The sequence below is a fragment of the Populus alba genome, chromosome 8 (assembly GCF_005239225.2).
Source record: "Populus alba chromosome 8, ASM523922v2, whole genome shotgun sequence".
In the NCBI taxonomy this organism is placed as follows: Eukaryota; Viridiplantae; Streptophyta; class Magnoliopsida; order Malpighiales; family Salicaceae; genus Populus; species Populus alba.
Genome location: NC_133291.1, coordinates 9,711,576 through 9,731,323, shown reverse-complemented (window position 1 = coordinate 9,731,323; position 19,748 = coordinate 9,711,576). Strand labels below are relative to the sequence as shown.

The 19,748-nt window shown below is 35.7% G+C and overlaps 1 protein-coding gene across 4 annotated transcripts; it reads right to left on the bottom strand.

The window, feature by feature from the left end:
- Positions 1-1,156: 1,156 nt before the first annotated feature.
- On the bottom strand, positions 1,157-7,997 carry LOC118054624 (65-kDa microtubule-associated protein 6). Of its 4 annotated transcripts, none has more exons than XM_035066288.2 (13): positions 7,739-7,997; positions 7,166-7,287; positions 5,574-5,777; positions 4,401-4,667; positions 3,900-4,115; positions 3,668-3,823; positions 3,433-3,592; positions 3,180-3,331; positions 2,845-2,932; positions 2,696-2,769; positions 2,506-2,580; positions 1,906-2,254; positions 1,157-1,598 (listed from the first exon to the last, which is right to left on the bottom strand). In XM_035066288.2, the coding sequence occupies exons 2-12, from the start codon at positions 7,238-7,240 to the stop codon at positions 1,919-1,921; spliced, it is 1,803 nt and encodes a 600-aa protein (XP_034922179.1). In that variant the 5' UTR covers positions 7,241-7,287; positions 7,739-7,997; the 3' UTR covers positions 1,157-1,598; positions 1,906-1,918. The 4 variants fall into 4 exon arrangements, with proteins under 4 accessions (XP_034922179.1, XP_034922204.1, XP_034922187.1 ...); XM_035066313.2 differs by having other exon boundaries at positions 7,873-7,891; XM_035066296.2 differs by lacking the exon at positions 7,739-7,997 and adding an exon at positions 7,510-7,687.
- Between the last annotated feature and the right edge of the window lie 11,751 nt (positions 7,998-19,748).

Genomic DNA, 19,748 nt, shown 5'->3' with positions numbered 1-19,748 from the left:
AAAATATTTGAATTTTCTCATAAAATTAGTATTTATGAGTTTTGCTTGGAATCGATTTTCTTTCACCAATGAATTGACGAAGATTAAAAAAATAGGATTTTTCCTAAGTTTTTAAAAGAACATAACTAATTGCTTTTCAAGAAGAAAAGAGAGATTCTAGCAACCCGAATCAATTAAAAATACTAGATTTTGGTTTTGATTTGAATTAAATTTTTATGAAAAGAAAGAAAATGATATTTAAAAAGAGAAATTATGTTTGAAAGAGACTTTCTTACGTCTTTTGTTGAGTTTCATGAGGATAGTTTGGTATTTTTATATATTAAAATAAAAATAGTCTCTCTTTTTTTATCCAATTTGAGAATTTATATTTTAAAACTTGATAAATTTTTTAATAATAAAAAAAAACCCTCCAAGTCATTTTGGATGTTCAGGGGACACCAGACAGATGGAAAATGTTTTTTATCCAATTTGACCGCGTGCAGATTAAAAAACAAAAAAGAACCCGTCCTGGTCCATCGCGATCCCTACCGTCGACGGTGGCCCCATTTACATTTACGGCTCAACGACTTTATTTTGTCCTTGCTAATCAGGAAATTTTCGTATCAGCACTGATTCGTATGTGGCGTTCCATCGTACTTGTTGTAGCTTGTCCCTGTTTATTATTATAAATACTAACAGCACTGTCCCACTTGTCCTCTTGCACAACATTTTTCACTGGCATGCATTCAACTACCAAAATCGGAGTCATTCCGATATCATACTCTGCCCGTGTCACTCGCAGATTATGTGTATGATTAAACACTCGGTTACAAATCATTCTCACCCTCTAGTTCATCGCTGCAAAAGAAACGGCACCGTAAATTACGCAACGCTCATGGAGGATGAAACATACGCAAAACCCACTAAGCATTTGCAATAGGAAATGCCAGACCATCTTCTCGGTTCAACTAACACCTTCATCAACTTCAGAGTTCGAACTATAAGAATGGATCCTATGCAAGCTTTTTCATCCCGATGACAGTGTGAGCCTCTATAAACTTGTGTCACACAATTTGCAACGACTCAAGCAACAAGCTGCAGATCGGCAGAGGTTAAAAGTAAAAAAGGTACTGTGAAGAACAGCAAACTGAACGAACTCCACAGGGGAAAGACAAACTTCAACTAAGTCAAAACATTTATTCCTTGTCAACCTATCGCACACAGTTTCTAAAATATGCATTCTCCAAATATACCAAGGTTCCTAAACACCAAATGATAGACAATCACACTGGAATCCATAATATACACATTCGCAAAGCACAAGCAAAACCCACAAAACATGGTCAGTACTATCATGAAACTAACATAATGCCTGTATTGTTGAACGAGAGCTGATGTTTCCAAACTAGTATCTACCGGTGTTGGTCACCCCTTCCACAAGCTGATATTCTTCAGAGAAAATAGCATCCCAGTGGACTCCTCAATATCAGTAACCACTCTCCAAGAACCCCTATCAATGATCACAATCATACACTAGTGTACATCTGTTTCATATTCACAAAGTTCCACAGCTATAATTGAAGTTTTAGGTCATCAAACTTCTACAAGGTCACATGTTCCTGCATGACAACAATCATAGAATTAATGGTGTGATCAACTAAGGTGGAGAGGAAACTCAACTAGCAAATGGAATTTTCATTCAAGAAACAACATTGTAATTTGGACACAGCAAGACTAAAAGTTTCCTTTTTGCCTTGCATGACAGATGAACCAGCGTTCATCATTTTTATAAAAATCATGCTAATGTACCTTTTCTTTTCCATCAATTTCTATAATCCATATCAGGTTGACACAAAGGATAGTAGCACAAGAGTAAAAACAAAAAAAAAAGGCAGAGGGCAAGGCTAAAGAGAAAGCAAAGCATACCATTCCAAATCACTTAACCCTGTGGAGGAGAGCCAGGCTCAGAACCACAAACAGATGCAAATGACATTGTTTCCTCTTTTGATATGGCAACAAAGTTCAACGGTGCAGTAGACAGCCTTCTCATTTCCTTGAAATAGCCATTTTGACGTCCAGAATAGGATCGAGGAGTGAGGAGTTCAGGAGTTGCACCTCCAAATGAGTTCCTACGAGGTGTGGGAGTCATAGAACCATTTCCATTTGCACGATAACCATTTGGTTTCCTAAAACTGTTAGTTTTCCGTGGACTGGGTTTAGACCCATACATGGCTTCCTTCTCTGTTTGCAGTAGATCTTGGAGCTTCTTTTGGTCCTGTGAAATTAGACAATCAACTGTCAACAAATTCACTGCTGGATGATTTCAGAAAATAGCAATTTGATGAGAACATATTTTAGGGTCAATCTAAATGGTTAATCGTTTCTAGATAACAGGGGACAGGGTACAGGTCAAAATAGCAAGAAAAAACCGAACTCATGTCTTCCATTTATGAAATCATTTAGTGTGTGAAACACCATGGAATTACACAATGCCATTAATATATCAACATGTCACAGATTAATTACCCTGTATCTCCTTTTCTCCTCTTCTCTCTGTTGTCTGGTCAGTTTGTAATCCTCCAGTATAGATACCAATCTAACCTGCGGAGAACAAAAGGACAATTTTATAAGAGAAATAAAGCCACTGAATGTGCGAGGGCACGTGCGTGTATGAATAGAGAGAGAGAGAGAGAGACACTCTGAATAAAATACCCACCCCGTCATAGAGAAATAACATCTTCTTTTCATCTTCCCAAGCTAGGGTTTTGAGTATCAGATTGTCAACCATTGCTGCCAAGAGTACATCATTAGCTCTGAAAAGCTACAGATTCAGACAAGCGGTTGCGTACTCAAAGAAATCAGTACCTGAAATTTTGCTTACGGTCACTCGAGCTCGTTCTGCACGTTTAAGGTTGAGATGTGCACCTCTTCCAGCGTTGTACCTGTTAGTGTCCTGAAATTTAAAAATAGATCTCTTAATGCCTATAGATTTACTCATGGTTCATTAATTTGAATCAAATTGACAACTACTATGCATCGATATTCTAGAAAATTATAGCTACAAGAATAGTAAGGGGACCACTATCTGTTCTGAAGCCATGCTGCCAAGCAAGACAGCTAGAGGACAACAACCTTGAAAACCAACATATGCACAATTAACAAATGAATACAGGAAGTGAAAAGGAAAAATCTTTGCATACTTGACTATAGTCTTCAAGCCAATTTTCCTCTTCACATGCAGAAAGCCAACGGTCTATCCTATCCATAATTTCTTTTCGGCTAATAGCGTCCTCTTTAGCTCTGACTATCTGAGCTTCGATGTTTGCCAAAAGTTCAGAAGGATCCACTAAACCTGTACAAAAAACAGCAAGGTTTAATAATCAACATTCTTTGCCATGTGTTAAATAAAGAATGACCAATAAAAATAACCCAAGAAAACAAGAACATATGTACCAGAATCTATCAATGCAGTGGATTTCTCAGGATTAGTACTTGTATCAGGTTCTATATGAGTCATTTTGCATACGTCCTCCAAATCTGATCTCCTTTTCATTACTAGTTCTTTCATTCTGCTTGCTTTTAACTTAGTGAGCCTCTCCACTTCTGTCGATGCCTGCCAAAAGAACAAGTAAATTTAAGGATCTACTTTCTGATTGAGAATAAATAACAAATTAAGAAAATGTCAAACCTGTTCAATTATCTCTGCTGATAGAACACCTGGTTCTATGATTTCAGATTCAGCAAATCCAAGAACAGAAGTAATTCTAGAAAACTTGTTTTTCTCTTCTGTGGGAGAGTCCATCAAATTCCAAAGTTCAAATAACGATGCTGCAACATCTTTCAGCTGCAATTTCGAACAGTTCTTCACTTAGTCCAGTATAAGAAGATTAGATACTGAAAAATGGATGTATGTGCATTACCTTTTGGATTCGAGCTTTTCTTTCCAATTTCAACATGCGAATGGCCTGTTCTAGACCTTCCAGCGTGCTGTTGCTTATATTTGTGGATTGTTCCTGTTGGGTTCCATTCAAGCTTGGATGTACTCCACTTACTGTCTTGCCAAAATCTAACCCAAGCACACCACATAGAGAATGCACCTCATTCACATATTCAAAGACCTTATGAAGGCGGTCAGACTGCAAAAACAGATCAAAGTATGCTCTTGAATTATCAAAGTGTGATGGCATCTAACAATGATTTCATTTCACGAGTGTCCTAAATATCGAAGACACCAGCAAGATTCTACACAAGCATACAAAAGGTTGCAATGATTAACAACCTTTTCCATGATGTAAATATGCTGCAGGTATACACTGATTTGAGCATCAGATTGCCATGGACATGAGACATAAATCATGGGGTATAATAGTGTTAGCAAGCAATTAGAACTTCATAACCATTTCATACTTCAATTAGCATACCTTCTCTTTTTTAAGGCTGCGAAGATGTGTTTGATATTCACTAAGCTTTCTTAATGACAAATCCTGCTCATCTAGAGTTAAATTTGTCACCAGAGTATTGTTGAGATTATTATATTCAGAAATCTCACTGCTGATTTTTTCAATTTGTGCCTTAATCTCTGCAAATTGCTTTATCCGTTCTTCTTTCTTCATCCTCAGATCTTCTACAACTGGTGTAACAGATGCAAGTTTTTCCTTCAATGATCTAGTCCTCTTCTCTGTCTGAATCTGAAATTTTTTTCACAATGAGTCAGGTGAACAAGTGATCAACTGAGGATGCATTTCACTCTCAAAAAATGGTCATAATGACCTTTCTAAGATGCTTCCTAGTTTGCTTCAGTGTCAAAACTTGCAGTACATGCAGACAAATAGCACATGTTCACTGACATGAGCTCACCCATAAACCATCTACAGGGCGAAGATCAAGGAACATGAAAGGAACAGAAACGTTAATAGTTCAAAGATAACCTCCTATGCTAAAATTTCTCAGATAAAAAACTAGAAAATTGCAAATGATAACGGAGGGAATAGAGAGCTGGAAAAATACATTTCTCTATTTTAGATAAAAGAAAATATTATTGGGAAGAGATGAATGCATGACGTGACAAATGTTCTTTTTTGTTTTTGGAAAAAAGTCATCTCTATCCTCTGGCTGGAGCTGCAATACTCATGTAACAGATTGAATGGATGATACAAACTTGTATTTGTACGTACTCTGTCATGTTAGCAATTTCTTTTTACATAAAAGTTGATATTACTGCAGTTCTTATCTGTAACCTAAGGTTCAGATAGACTAAAAATGACTGTGGATATGGGATGGGTAATATAGATAAACCTCTTTGGCTAAGTAAAGCTTTGGTCCCCTGCAACCCTTATAAACTATCTAAGAAGGATCATTGAAAGTAATTACAGCAAAGCAGTACACAGTTAGGTCTACTTGGGAAGAGAAGCTTGCGAATGCAGCCACCTTGTTCAACATAAATAAGTGTACAAAGCTGGAGTAAATAAATTGCGAAGACAATTGAATACTGAGCAGTGCAATAATTCAAGTGATGTGCAAGTTGAATATTACATAGAAGGGTAGCAAAATTAACATACAAAAACCATGAAAACTTAATTTAGTGAAATCTTTACCGGAGAATGAATGCTTAGCTCTCCAAGAGCAGCCATAAGTGTTGCAAGTTCAGCTTCCTTAGCTGCAACAGACTGATGAAGGCGTGCTTTGGAATTGGCAGCATCCTCAACCTTTCTCCGGTAAACTTCCAGACATTCTCTCTCCAACTCCAGTAGCATGCGGTCTTTTTCTGCTTCACTCTCTCCAATGTCAGTCCATATTTGCTGCTTAGAGAACAATAAAGCCAGTAAATCTACTGAAATGGAAGTTGCACCTCTTTTTTTTTCTTTTGGGGAAATGTGAAGGTGGGGGTTTCTTCTATGGTAAAACAAACAATAAGAAAGCCAGTTGACTGTCAGAAATATTCCTTTGTTTTCTTTTTCTTTTTGCTATCGTGATACAGAAACAGGCGAGTGACAAGCTTCAGAGAAGAACAGCAAATCTCCCTTCAAGCAACTAAATTCAAGGAACCCGGTTAAAAAATTTATAGACCATGACACAGGCAACCAACTCACCCGCCTTGAACTACTATTTCTCATCAAGATAAACAAACATGCAAGAACAGACAAACAACGCATCAATTTTCACAAAAGCCCCCCATAAAAAACAAATTACAACGCAATTACTTGATCCAATTCAACCAAAAGCATCAAACTCGCCTTCCCACACGGTATTATTCGTTACATACGTATATTCGGTAAATGGCAACTTTCAGTGGAAACCGTAGAAGTTGAATGGGGTTATAGCAGATTTCCTGAAGTATTATGTCTAAATGAATACATTAGAACTTAACTGTAACCCCAAAACCTCACCGTGAACAATTCTTCTATGGAAGCAGCTAGTAAAAGCTCACAGAATAGAAGTGTCCCCTACTCCACTCCCACCCAAAAAAAAGAAAAAAAAGAAAAATCAATAGCCCATAATCATGTGTCACCCGGCCTCGCATGCGCATATCTAAAAAAATCAAAATTTCATTAATGAAAATAAAAGCAATTGAGGTTTCATAAATCCAACAAAATTTAAGGGTGGCCCAGTTAATTTCAAGACCCAGTAAACACAACAGATGAATTAAGAAAAACATCAATACAGGAAACCAAATAACACGCGCACATCAATGCAACCCACAGAACCAATCAAACGTGAGAATAATAGACAACAAAATCTGTAGAAAATAACCAAAAATATTACCAAAAAAAGAATTTTAAAGCGTAGGAGAAAAGTTAAATAATTAAATGTCTGCACAAATTAAATAGTACTCTGATTTTTTAAGAAAAGGGACTTCTAATTTCTAAACTCTAGGGAGCAGATCACTGTTGCTTCTTGAAAGAGCCCAAAAGAGGCCTAATTCTTTAGCCCTGATAGACCCATTATGATACACACTAATAAAAGAAACAATGAATGCTCCATCTTTTTTATCAGGAAAAAACACTAAAAACTTTCTCGAAAACCCATCATTACAAGTTGTAAAGTAAATTTCCGAGAAACGAAAAGGAAACCCCATTTTTTTTCTCTTCCCAGACACCATATTTTGCGAACAAAAACAAGAAAAAAACTCAAACAGAAAAGGAAGAAGACACAGAGAGAAAGGTAAAGAGGGGTTAAAGAAAAAGACCTGAAGCTCTCTGAGCAAAGTATTGCAGCTGGTGCTTGTAAACAAACTGGTAGTCGGACTCCCAATGGTCAGCATTTCTACAAAAGTCTACCACTTACCGAGCAGCCCCTCTCTCAATCTTCCTAGAATTTCAAGCAAGAAATGCAGAGTGAGTACCCAAGAAGAGACTTTTTTGCCACCAAAAACAAAAGGAACCCAGACACTACAGCTTCTCTGAGGAAGAGGGGCCAAGAAGTCAAGACCCTAAAAAAACCCAAGAAAATTTAGGAGTAGAAAGATGCAAGTGGGTTTACTTAGATAGTCAAAAAGAAACCAAGAAACTAAGAAACATTGCTTCAAACAACCTTAGCTCCCTCAGATCTAAAACCTCTAGCAACACCAGCCTAGCTCCCTTTAAAACTCTTCCCTTTTCTTTTTAAAATTAGAAATAACAAAAATAAAAGAAAGAGACCAAGAGGATCTTGAGAGGGTAAAAGCTTATTCAGGAGAAAGAAGATAATGATTGGCAATTAAGAAAAGAAAAGAGATTATTATTATAATTAATAATAATAATAAATAAAAAAAGAAAAGGACCTGTCCCCAAGTGAAAGATATGTAATTTTGGTGGTGGTAGGGCTATAATGCGCCAATCAGTAAAGAAAAACAAAAAACCACAACAGAAGCAGGTCATGAAAAGCTAGGGTAGCTTAAAAGAGAGACCGACTGACGCAAGAAAGGTATCTGGCGCACATTAGCAGCTTCCAAAATATGTTCACTTGCAGTGCTGGGTTTCTCTCTCGCTCCTTCCCTTTCTTTTCCAAACAAAGGAAGTGACGACAGTGAGTAGGTAGTGAGAGAATGAGAGAAAGGACTCTGAGTTGAATAATTTAATTAATATTATTACATAAATTACTACTGTACAGAAATTTAGTGGGTATTCTCTTCTTTTTGTAACCGATCTCGAGAAGATAGAGCGTGGTTTACACGGTCCACTTGAGACTTACGGTTGACTTTACGTAAAGAAGGATGCGTGGTGGGGACGGTGCTAATTTCTTGTTGATCAGCACTGGCTCGGGTAGTTGTCTTGATGTTTAAATGATATGAAATATGAATAGAAGACTGGGAATGTGGTCACTTTTATTTTAAAAGTATTTTAATAATAACACATAAAATAATTTTTAAAAAAAGGTAAAGGTATTATTAAATTTGATTTGAAAGTTATCGAATCTAATTTAACATATATATATATTTGAATTTTTTATTTGATGAGTAACAAATAGAATATGAATATTAAAAAATTCAACATTATTATCTCTAAGTAAATGTTTAGTAATGTAATGTAAGGTGATTTTTTTAAAAATAAATAAATTAAAAAATATATTTAAATAATTTTTTTTATATCAGCATGTTATGGAAGAGCATTAAATTTTTTTTTTTTTATATTTTTGTTAGATTAAGAAATTTAAAAAACATGTTTTAAACTGAAATATCAAGCTCACGCTCACGCAAAAAATCAAACACAAAGATGCCTCAGCAGTCAGCATCATCACTCACAAGGATGAATGTTCAAAATTTTAATTCCACTTTATTTTATCTATCCACGGAGGACTAGTATTTTCTATCAAAATTAATTTTTTTTTTTATGAAAATATTTTCTATAAAAAATGTGCTTGATACAGGAGAGGACGTGGCAGGTATGGGAAGATACCCTTGTTTTTGTCCAAGTTAAAATAATTATATGTTTCTTCACTCTTAATTATTTTTATTTACGGAACCATTTTCAAAGATAAAATAATATTTTTTTACTTTTTATTTAAATTAAATTGTTATATTTCGTAATAAAGTATGTTTTTTAAAATTGAAAAAACTTTGGAAACAAATAAAATAAAACAACTATTTTCAAGATTATGAATTATTTTTCTTCGTGGCCTGAGAAGAAACCCGTAGTTTGGAAATAGTGAAGGCTGTGTATGGATAAAGGGTAAACGAGTATGAATGGCCCTGCACAAATAAGCGTTTCTGTGTTTTGTTGGAAGATTGTGACACTTCACCTGTATTTTTGTTCTCTACCTTACAGAACGTAGGAGCATGTTTTAAATTCATTTTTTCCGCGATTAAACAAATCGATATCTTCGAAGTATATTGATCCGTAGAATTATAAAATAGAAAATTATATTTTACCTATTAAGAGCAAGCAAGATTCAAGGGGTAATAAGCGTAAGATATATATATATATATATATATAAAATTAAAAAAACTTAAATTAAGAGGCAAGATATTCCAGTAGGTGCTCAATATGTTTTTAAGTTTATATTTTTAAAACTGAAAAACAAGGAGCAATGCTCTTGACGGATGAGAACTGCTTGGACAGTAACGAAACGAGAAAACATAAACTGACACTTATAGTTTTAACACACTGGAAGGTCATGGTCACTGAATACTGTACTTTGCGAGTTAGAAACTTAGTTGACTTGTCGTTTCCCTGAGTTGGCATTTCATTTCGTGGATGTATTTTCCCTTCCAAAATCACCTTTTCAAAAATACGACTTTTTGGACGTGTTTTGTGTCGGTTGACCAAAATGTCAGAGACACTGAAATTAAAAAAAAATCAAAACACAACAAGTTATAAATTATAATGTTTAAACTCAATAGAGGTGGATAGATTGACTCATGTTAATTTTAAAAAATAAAATATTTTCATTTAAAAATAATAATAGAAATTATTTGAGTTTTTAACTAATAAAACGAGTTATAGATTAATTCATTAGTGTTAACAAAATTAATTTTAAATTGATTTTTTTTATACTTGTTTAATTCTAAATTGATTCTTTAAATTAGGTTGAGTTTTAGCAACTACACGTGGCTATGTTTATTTTTGTATTTTAAAAAATATTTTTGAATTTTTTTTTTATTTTAAATTAATGTTTTTTGATGTTTTTAGATCATTTTAATGCGTTGATAATAATTTTTTTTAAAAAAATATTATTTTAATATATTTTTAAGTAAAACACATTTTAAAAAATAATTATAACTGTACTCTCAAACATGCTAAATAAAATAATTTACATAAAAGAGATTTCCAAGAGTTTAAAGGTTTTGTGTCCGCCTTAAATGTCTGGAGGATTATTCATGAAAATGTTTTTCAATGTGTATATCTCTCTCCCTTTTAATACTGCATATGTTTCTCCTATGATAACTATAGAGGTATTTGAAGTAAATTAGCAGCCATCCTATCCTGTATGATCCTGTATAAATTTGTATAAAAAAGTCGGCTCTGCTGTGTAATGAATTGCGTTTGAAATGATTGATTTTACAGAATAATTAACTTTTCTACCCTTCACAGTTAGTGGTGGAAATTTGTTCAATTTGCGAGAAAATGCAAGAATGTGTCTCTGTATATGTCTATGAGATGCATTTTTCAATTGCTCGACGAACTTACGATTCCATATCATCATCAATTATTATCCATATGAATGACGCATCAAAATGTTAATCACAGTGTCCAAGTTGGTTTGGAAAATTACAACTTTTAACCTGATTTAAAACAATAAAAAATAAAAAAAGTAAGATTTATAAAAAGTTAAATTAAAAGCTGCGATTAAAAGATATAATTTTTTATAAATGTGCAGTGAAAGGTCGAAATGATAATTATCTGTGGGGTAGAGTTATAATATTTGACAACAGTTGCAGTCTTTTAAACTTACAACCCCATTAAAAAAATACACTGTTCATTGATGCAAGAGATGTTATTATTCATAAGAGAATATAAAATTATAAAGAGGCATAGTTTATAACCTTTGTTGTATAATAAGATATAGTAAGATGTGATTCCTCAAGAAAAAAAAAGAAAAAAAATTATGATTTATAGATAATATAAATCTAAGGGATGCGATTACTTTTTATAAAAGAGATGCCACTGTTCATAGAAAAACTTTGAAAATAAGAAGAGGTATAATTTATACCCTTTAATACAATAAAAAAAGGTAAAAATATATTATATTTAAACATTATTAACTTGAAAGGTATGATTAAAATACATAGCCCCGTGTGTATGTTCAACGAAAAGTCATAATGATAGCACTTGAGGTCTTGGCCCAGCGGTTGAAGGGACTTGTTCCCTTCCTCTGCATCCTGGGTTCAAACCTCACCGTGCACGTCTGTCACCCCCGCGGTGCCTTATATGCTCACTGGGTTTGCAGGATGTTCAGTGAGCCGTGAGATTAGTCGTGATGCGCGCAAGCTGGCCCGGACACCCACGTAAATAAATAAATAAATAAATAAATAAATAAAAGTCATAATGGTGACTATTTAGGGTAGAGTTGTGATTTTTTATAATAACCGTGTTCCTAAAAATTTAAAAATAAATTCATTTCTTTTTTTATACGAGAAATTGCATGATTGTTTGTAGAAAACTGGGTTTGCAGGATGTTCAGTGAGCCGTGAGATTAGTCGTGATGCGCGCAAGCTGGCCCGGACACCCACGTAAATAAATAAATAAATAAATAAATAAATAAAAGTCATAATGGTGACTATTTAGGGTAGAGTTGTGATTTTTTATAATAACCGTGTTCCTAAAAATTTAAAAATAAATTCATTTCTTTTTTTATACGAGAAATTGCATGATTGTTTGTAGAAATCATGGAGATAGGAAAATATATGATTTATAAACATAATTAACTTAAAAAAAAATGATTTAAAAGATATTTTTACTCAATAGAGTATAATGAAAGGACATGGAATTTTAATAATATACCATTATAAATAAGAGTTGCAATCTTTGAAAACAGGGAATGCATTCCAAAGACATCTGCGAGCTACAAAAATAAATTTGGAGTTAATTATTTTTAAATATAAAAACTAGAGTCTCTGTAATAATCGAGTCAAATTCATTTAATAAAAGGAACAGGACAGGGGGCTCAACCCTACTGCAGAGCATAAACGAAGGACTGGTGGAGAACTATATTCAAACTAGCTAGTACAACAACCATATGACATCCGCCACAAGCACATACACTTGACAATTCATGCAAATAATTGACATATGATCTACCAGCAAAAATACCATTATCTCAATCGATATAATTATTGAGGTGATAATAATTCGATTGGCGGAGTAGGTTATAGTATCCATCCATAATATATTTGGATAAATATTAAACAAAATAAAAGAAGCTATACAAAATCCCATATAATTCTTATGGATCATAATGATCCTCTTTCCAGAGAAAATGATGGTTTTTGTTAGAAAATTATATATTAAATCTTATTAATTGTTTAAGTTTTTAATTTAAGATAATTCTTTAATATATTATAAAAATTTTATTGATCAAGTGATTATGAGTTTGAATTTCACTATTTTTATTATATTTAATAAAAAAAATACAGAATAATATAAGTTTATACAAATAAAAAATATATCAGAAAATTATATAAATTATACACTAAAAACTTACCTCACCATTTAAATTTTTAAATTAAAAAAATTATTTAATATGCTTCATCGATTCAAGAATGGTACGAAGAAAATACCACTATAATATTGCATCCGAGAACATGGTGTTTTTGGTAATTACAAAAAAGTTTTTTAAAAGATTAGCAAGAAGCAGGGAAGAGATGAGAGGAAGTATAGCTGGCTATGGAAAAAAAAAGGAAGATGACGGACCCAATGATTTCTCAATATCAATTTAAAAAAAAGGAGAGAAGATGCTATCGATCTATATTACTATTCAAAACCTTAAACATTTCAATAATAATTTTATAATAATTCTTCAATAAAAAAAACTCTTCCAGCAAAGAATCTTACAAATGTTGAATTAAACTCAACCTCTAGATGGTCAAGGAAGGCAACCACCAGCTGCCACCGACCAGCCACCAACCGACCAGCCGCCAGCCACCAGCCGCAGCCGCCAGCCGCCCCCACAGCTGCCACAGCCGCCAGCCGCCTTCACACTTGAAGGTTGAATTTTCTTGTTTTGATTTCGTGTATAAATAGAGTGCCCAGCTTATGTTATATGTGTGGAGAGAATAGAGAGGAACACTAGTAAGAGAAAGAGAGAGAGAGGGCGTGTAATTGTTAAGCTTTTCTTGTAATTGTAAGCTTCGGTTTTGTGTAATAAAACAGTGTGTTTTATCCCCTCTGAGTGTTTCAAAGCCACCACCAGTGGCTCCTCCCACCAACAATTGGTATCAGAGCCCCGTTCGTCGGAAAACAGAAGACTTTTTGGGTATATCCGAATTTTCAAATTTGTCCAAAACAAGTTTTGATCATTCCACAGTGTAGAGCTCATCAAGACGAACTCACTGCCGCAAAAATCAGCCAAATCGGAGTTCGGGGTAGCCCACACGCGCCTCCTGAATATTCAGCCAGATCGCCCACGCGCATACCACGCGCCCCGAGGTTGAAGACGACTGAGCCACACGCGCGCCATATATTGAGCCGCGCCGAGCCGTATACGCCGCGTCCTAGCCGAGTCCAGCCGAGCCACAAGCCGAGCCGTACCTTGCGCCGAGCCGAGCCACTTTCAAGCCTCAGCCGAGCCGAAGGAATATTCCCCAGAATATTCCCCGAATATTCCCCAGAAAATTCCCGGTTCAACCCAGCGAACCGCCCGCCGTACAGAATTGGTTTTTTGACCGGTTCACCCATTTTCTGACCCGATTTTAACAAAGTCAGACCGGTTCCCTACTATTTGGACCATTCCGGATCGATCTACAGTGTCATTTGGTCCAAATGCGGCTCCCAAAGAGGTGATATAGTCATTCCAAAAGCAAAATGACTACAGAAGGTACACATACACTCATCCCGAAGCTGACCAAAGACAACTATGATAGTTGGTGCATCAGATTGAAGGCATTTCTTGGGTCACAAGAGTGTTTGGATATTGTACAAACTAGTTATGATGAACAAGAGTCCAAAGATGTGGACAAGTTGACGGTTGATGAGCTTATGAGTTCTTTGCAAGCTCATGAGCAGAAGATTGTAAAGCGAAATGGAGATAAGGCAATTGAGCATGCCTTACAAGCAAAGCTATCTCTCAAGGACAGATATGAGCAAGGAGAGACTTCATCAAGTGGCTACACCACTCAAGGAGGAAGTCAACAATCCAGAGGAGGATTCCAGCAATTCCAAGGAAGAGGTTCTTGGAATACAAGTTTTAGAGGAAGAGGTGGCAGAAACACCACCAGAGGAGGCCGAGGACAACAAGCATTCACTCCCAGAGGAAGAGGAGGCGGTTACAATAACCGTGACAAGAGGAATATCAAATGTTATAGTTGCAATCAATTTGGGCACTATAGCACTGAATGCAGAAGAAAAGCTCCGTTGGAGATACGTGAGCAAGCCAACTATGTAGAGAAGGATGACAGAGAAGAAACTGCATTTCTTGTCCAACAAGGACTTGATAAGAAAAAGGAGGACATATGGTATCTAGATACTGGAGCCAGCAATCACATGTGCGGCTACCGAGAGTTATTTAGTAATCTAGATGAGACCAAGCAAGGTCTAGTTACTTTTGGAGATACCACAAAGGTTCCATTCAAAGGTAAAGGCAACATCCCAGTCAAGATGAAGAATGGCGATTCCAGCTACATCGCCGATGTGTATTATGTCCCAGCCATAAAACAGAACCTACTCAGTTTAGGTCAACTTTTGGAGAGAGGCTATACTTTCTACTCGGAGAATTGTCATCTAGCAATTAGAGACAACAATTGGAGATTAATGGCCTACGTGAAAATGTCCAAGAATAGGATGTTTCCTTTGAACATCCAGTATGATGCAGCAAGGTGTTTGAGCGCCATCACCAACAGTGAAGAATGGCTTTGGCACCTGAGGCTTGGACATCTGAATTTCACGAGTTTGAAGATGCTAGCAAGCAAGAAGATGGTTAAAGGTTTGCCTCACATTGATCATCCAGAAGAAGTCTGTGAGAGTTGTGTCCTCAGCAAACATCACAGATCCAGTTTTGCCAAAGAAGTCAACTGGAGAGCAAAGAGGCCACTGGAGTTAGTACACACAGATGTGTGTGGCCCAATCACGCCTATGTCGACTGGACAAAATAGGTACTTCCTCACTTTTACTGATGATTTTAGTAGAAAGACGTGGATATACTTTCTGAAGAGGAAGTCAGAAGTATTCAATTGTTTTAAAGATTTTAAAGCAATTGTGGAGAAGCAAACTGGTTATACGATCAGAACAGTGAGATCTGATCAAGGAGGAGAATATACAGCCAATGACTTTGAAGCCTTCTGTACACAACAAGGCATCAGACATCAGACAACGCCAGCTTATACACCACAGCTGAATGGTGTAGCAGAAAGGAAGAATCGCACGATTCTTGACATGGCCAGAAGTTTGCTCAAAGCAAAGAAGCTGCCCAAGCAATACTGGGCTGAAGCTGTATCATGTGCAGTGTATCTGTTGAATCGCTGCCCAACCAGAAGTTTGCAAGGTATTACTCCAGAAGAAGCATGGAGTGGTCACAAACCAAGTGTTACTCATCTACGAGTCTTTGGTTGTGTGGCATATGCAAAGATCCCAGATGCAAGAAGGAGAAAGCTCGATGATAAGAGCGAGAAATGCATCTTTGTCGGATATGGTGAAAGAAGGATGGGATACAGGCTATATAATCCCATCACGAAGAAGGTGATTACAAGTAGAGATGTTATCTTTGAAGAAGATAAATCTTGGGCATGGAATGATGATCAAGAAGCAGTCAGATGGATCAACACTGATTTGATCCTTGAAGGTGAAGAAGTACCAACAGTACTTATAGAAGAACCGATTGTGCCAGCAGCTGAACCACAAAGTCCGGTGTTTATACCAGCAGCTGAACCACAAAGTCCGGCACACAGTTTCCCTGTATTCAACAGGAGGAACACACCAGGAGCATCATCATCAACACCACCATCAGCATCCTCGTCAGAAGGACCAAGAAAGATGCGGAATCTTGAAGAGTTGTATTATACCACTCAGGTCATGGAAGATACAACTCTGTTTTGTTTCCATGCAGATAAGGACCCACCAGAAAAGAAGAAAGCAATAGGTGTCAAAAGGGTCTACAAGCAGAGAGAAGGCATTGAAGAGAGAAGTGTTCATGCTTGGCATGATATCTCTCGATTGAGTTTAAAGGGGAGATTTGTTGAATTAAACTCAACCTCTAGATGGTCAAGGAAGGCAACCACCAGCTGCCACCGACCAGCCACCAACCGACCAGCCGCCAGCCACCAGCCGCAGCCGCCAGCCGCCCCCACAGCTGCCACAGCCGCCAGCCGCCTTCACACTTGAAGGTTGAATTTTCTTGTTTTGATTTCGTGTATAAATAGAGTGCCCAACTTATGTTATATGTGTGGAGAGAATAGAGAGGAACACTAGTAAGAGAAAGAGAGAGAGAGGGCGTGTAATTGTTAAGCTTTTCTTGTAATTGTAAGCTTCGGTTTTGTGTAATAAAACAGTGTGTTTTATCCCCTCTGAGTGTTTCAAAGCCACCACCAGTGGCTCCTCCCACCAACAACAAAGAGGTTTTAACTAACACTGTTTTTATTTATTTATTATGGTTAACACATTCTTATCGTTGTTCTTCTGGCAGTCAGCCATACATCTCGTCTTGTAAAATATATGAACTGCTGGTACATTAAATACTCTCCTCAGTGCTTTTCCCTAATCACCCGGAGTTTGGACAAGGATCCCAGGCTTAAACAACCCAACTGTAGTAATGGATAAAGAGATAGAAAGATGAGACAAGCAAGACAATAACTTCTGTGTTGCAGGTGCATTGTCCACGCAGAAAACCTCAGTTGTACCAATCTTTTCCATAAAGAAAAAGAACAAGTGGAGTCGTTGGGTGGGGAAGATAAGTAGTACCATTTCTGCAATAATGCGGTGTTGATTATTTTGAACCCTTAGAAGTTAGAACAGACTTGGCAGTGGTTTTTGTTTAAATCTTAATTAAAGTGTTAAATGATGGATTATTGAATTTAAATGACAAGCAAGCATCATATTACGACCACGGATTAGGTTATTATATCCCTGTTCATGCGTGTATTGGTTCTTGTACTAGAAAAGTCCAATAAAAATCAGGATTTGTGATCAGATAAAAAGTTTCTGGTCGTTAAACTTGATCGACATAGTTTTTTAAGACAATTAAATTTTGTCGCATGTCTCATGTCATATATATTATGATGTAAAATAGACACGGCTAGCTAACAACCTGCATATATTATCATTAAATATCGAGTATGTTTGGAGACTTAAAACATTCCTGACTTTAAAATCGTTGCCAGCTTTTGTTAATGAACTCAACGTTTACATGCTCTGCCTGGTCAGTAATGGACATCCACCTACATCAGAAGTTCACCGGACAAGCACGGAGAAAATGAAAAAATACTTTTTCGTTTTTTTACCGGTTTCATGTAGTTTTTTACGCACCAAATCCATCACAATTTTATCATTGAAAATTAAAATAAATTTGCTTTATCTAAATAACAAAAGTAATTATATATATATAAAAAAACAAATTAGTTTTTGTTTTATGATACCATGGTAAAAAAATAATTAATATTTTTATTTATGAGATATGAGAAATAAATAAGTATTGTATTTATTATGTATTGGACATAATTGATTATGCTTATTAATTATGAGACTTACGGAATAATTCAATAAACACAGAAAAATGAGTTATTTTATCTATGAAAATTAATGAAATAATATAAACGAAATCATTCTAACATAAATTAATTATTTTTACTTGTGAAATAGGAAGAAGGTTTTTTACAATTAATAAAGAAATTAATTATTTCTATAATTTACAGAGAATTGTTGTTGTGATTAACCCATACCCAGGGAATACAAATACAAAATTAATAAAAGAGTTGTTCACACCAACCAAGCCAAAAGGGCACCAAACACTAGAGATAGAATATTTCATTTGTTTTATATATCATATCCAAGTCCAATTTGGTCCAACCTGGTTTAGTTTGATCCATTCAATTCTTGTACAGGGTACCAAGCACATTTTGTACAGGACAAACTCCCAATACGTTTCCTTTTGGATTGTCAAGAAGAGTAATATTAATTTCAGGTAGATGGACCTTGGATGCTCCTGCCCATGCATCCACACAGGGTGATGTTTTGATTTTTGAATATTAAAAATATCGCCAAAGATAATTCTCACCTGCATTTTATTAATGTTTTGGCATCTTTACCTTTTCTGGTTTTGAACTTTTGGCAGCCCTGGCCTCCTCCTCCTTCTCCTCCTCTTTCTCCTCCTGTTTTTTTGTTTTTTTTTGAAAAGACGGTTTAGTAATGAAATGGAGGTCCCGGCTCAGGGTGGCGGGCCTTAGTACATGAAAGCGTAGATGCCGGCGAGATATCCTTGCCTTTCAATTTTTATATTTTCCCTTGGTGGACATTTATTTTATATTTTGTGCGTGTCGGATTTCTTTTCTTTCCTTTTTCTCCTCTTATGCGAGAAGAATTAATCCACGAAAATACGACCAGTCCATGAACCAGCTGATCGTTGACTGACAACGTATTGACGGCCACCGCTAAAACATTATTAGCGGTAACATTCTGATTTATCAAGACAACATTTTGATTCTCGTGGCAACATTCTCTACTCTTCTTCGCAGGCTGTCGTGGAGATACAGACCAAATCATAGAGGTGACACGAGGGAGAAAAAGGAAAAAGAAAAAAAACTGGCTCGCGAAGCTGAAATAAAAAAGCATATCATCTTTACATTTCACCCTTGTTTCTCCAAGGGAACCCACGTATTAAAAAGAAAGGGTAAAAAAGTTTAAGTGTTATTTTCCTTTTGAAATGATAGCAGCTGGCCGTGTGGTAGACCCCCGCAGATCCAATGAAAAATGATTCCGAAAGTAAATTCTCGAATTAAACATCAAGGTCCAATCATCTTTTCCAAAAATTTATTATTTAATTATGCTCCACTTTACCTAAAAAATACACTCCCTATCCTGTTATCAGATAAAGTACACTTTGCAAAATGGCCCTACCATTGAATCACCGACAGACAGTCACACTATCGTATACCCCTTCGATATACATCCACAACAAAAATTGCCTTTTTTCTTTTCTTCTCAGATTTATACTGATCATGAAGGCTCGAACACACGCTCAAGAATGTCCATAACCATTTCTGCAATATCCTCTTCTTTGCACGAGGTTACAAACTTCACTGTATCTGTCAACAAAATTCCATCAATTAATGCTTAGCGTCCGCTAATCACATTAATAACGTCTACATTTTATGCCTTGTTTTTTTTTTTTTTTAAATCTAAACCTCTAGAAGCGTATTGAACCTAACTAATCTGATTGAAAGTTTTATGTTTTATGTTAAATAGTTTTATTTATAAAAAAAGAAAACAATAACATTTTAAATTAAAAATAAATAAATGAGAGAAACTGCTGAGTATTTTAAAAGAATTTAAAACCCTCGAGGTCCAAGATGGTAAAGTTGATCTTGTAATAACTACGCTAGCAGGAACAGGAGTTCCAACACGTGCGGGCTAAAATAAAAGACGGTACTTCTTTTCTTGGTACTTGACATGAGAGGGATGGACAAGAGTTGTTCAGAAAAGAAAAGGAAA

Excerpts from the sequence above, each read along its gene's own strand:
- LOC118054624 (XM_035066288.2), bottom strand. The coding sequence starts at position 7,240 with ATGCTGACCATTGGGAGTCCGACTACCAGTTTGTTTACAAGCACCAGC. Across the intron at positions 3,593-3,667 it reads CAGCAGAGATAATTGAACAG|GCATCGACAGAAGTGGAGAG; the intron begins GTTTGACATTTT and ends TTCTTTTGGCAG. Across the intron at positions 2,933-3,179 it reads GGCTTGAAGACTATAGTCAA|GACACTAACAGGTACAACGC; the intron begins GTATGCAAAGAT and ends TTTAAATTTCAG.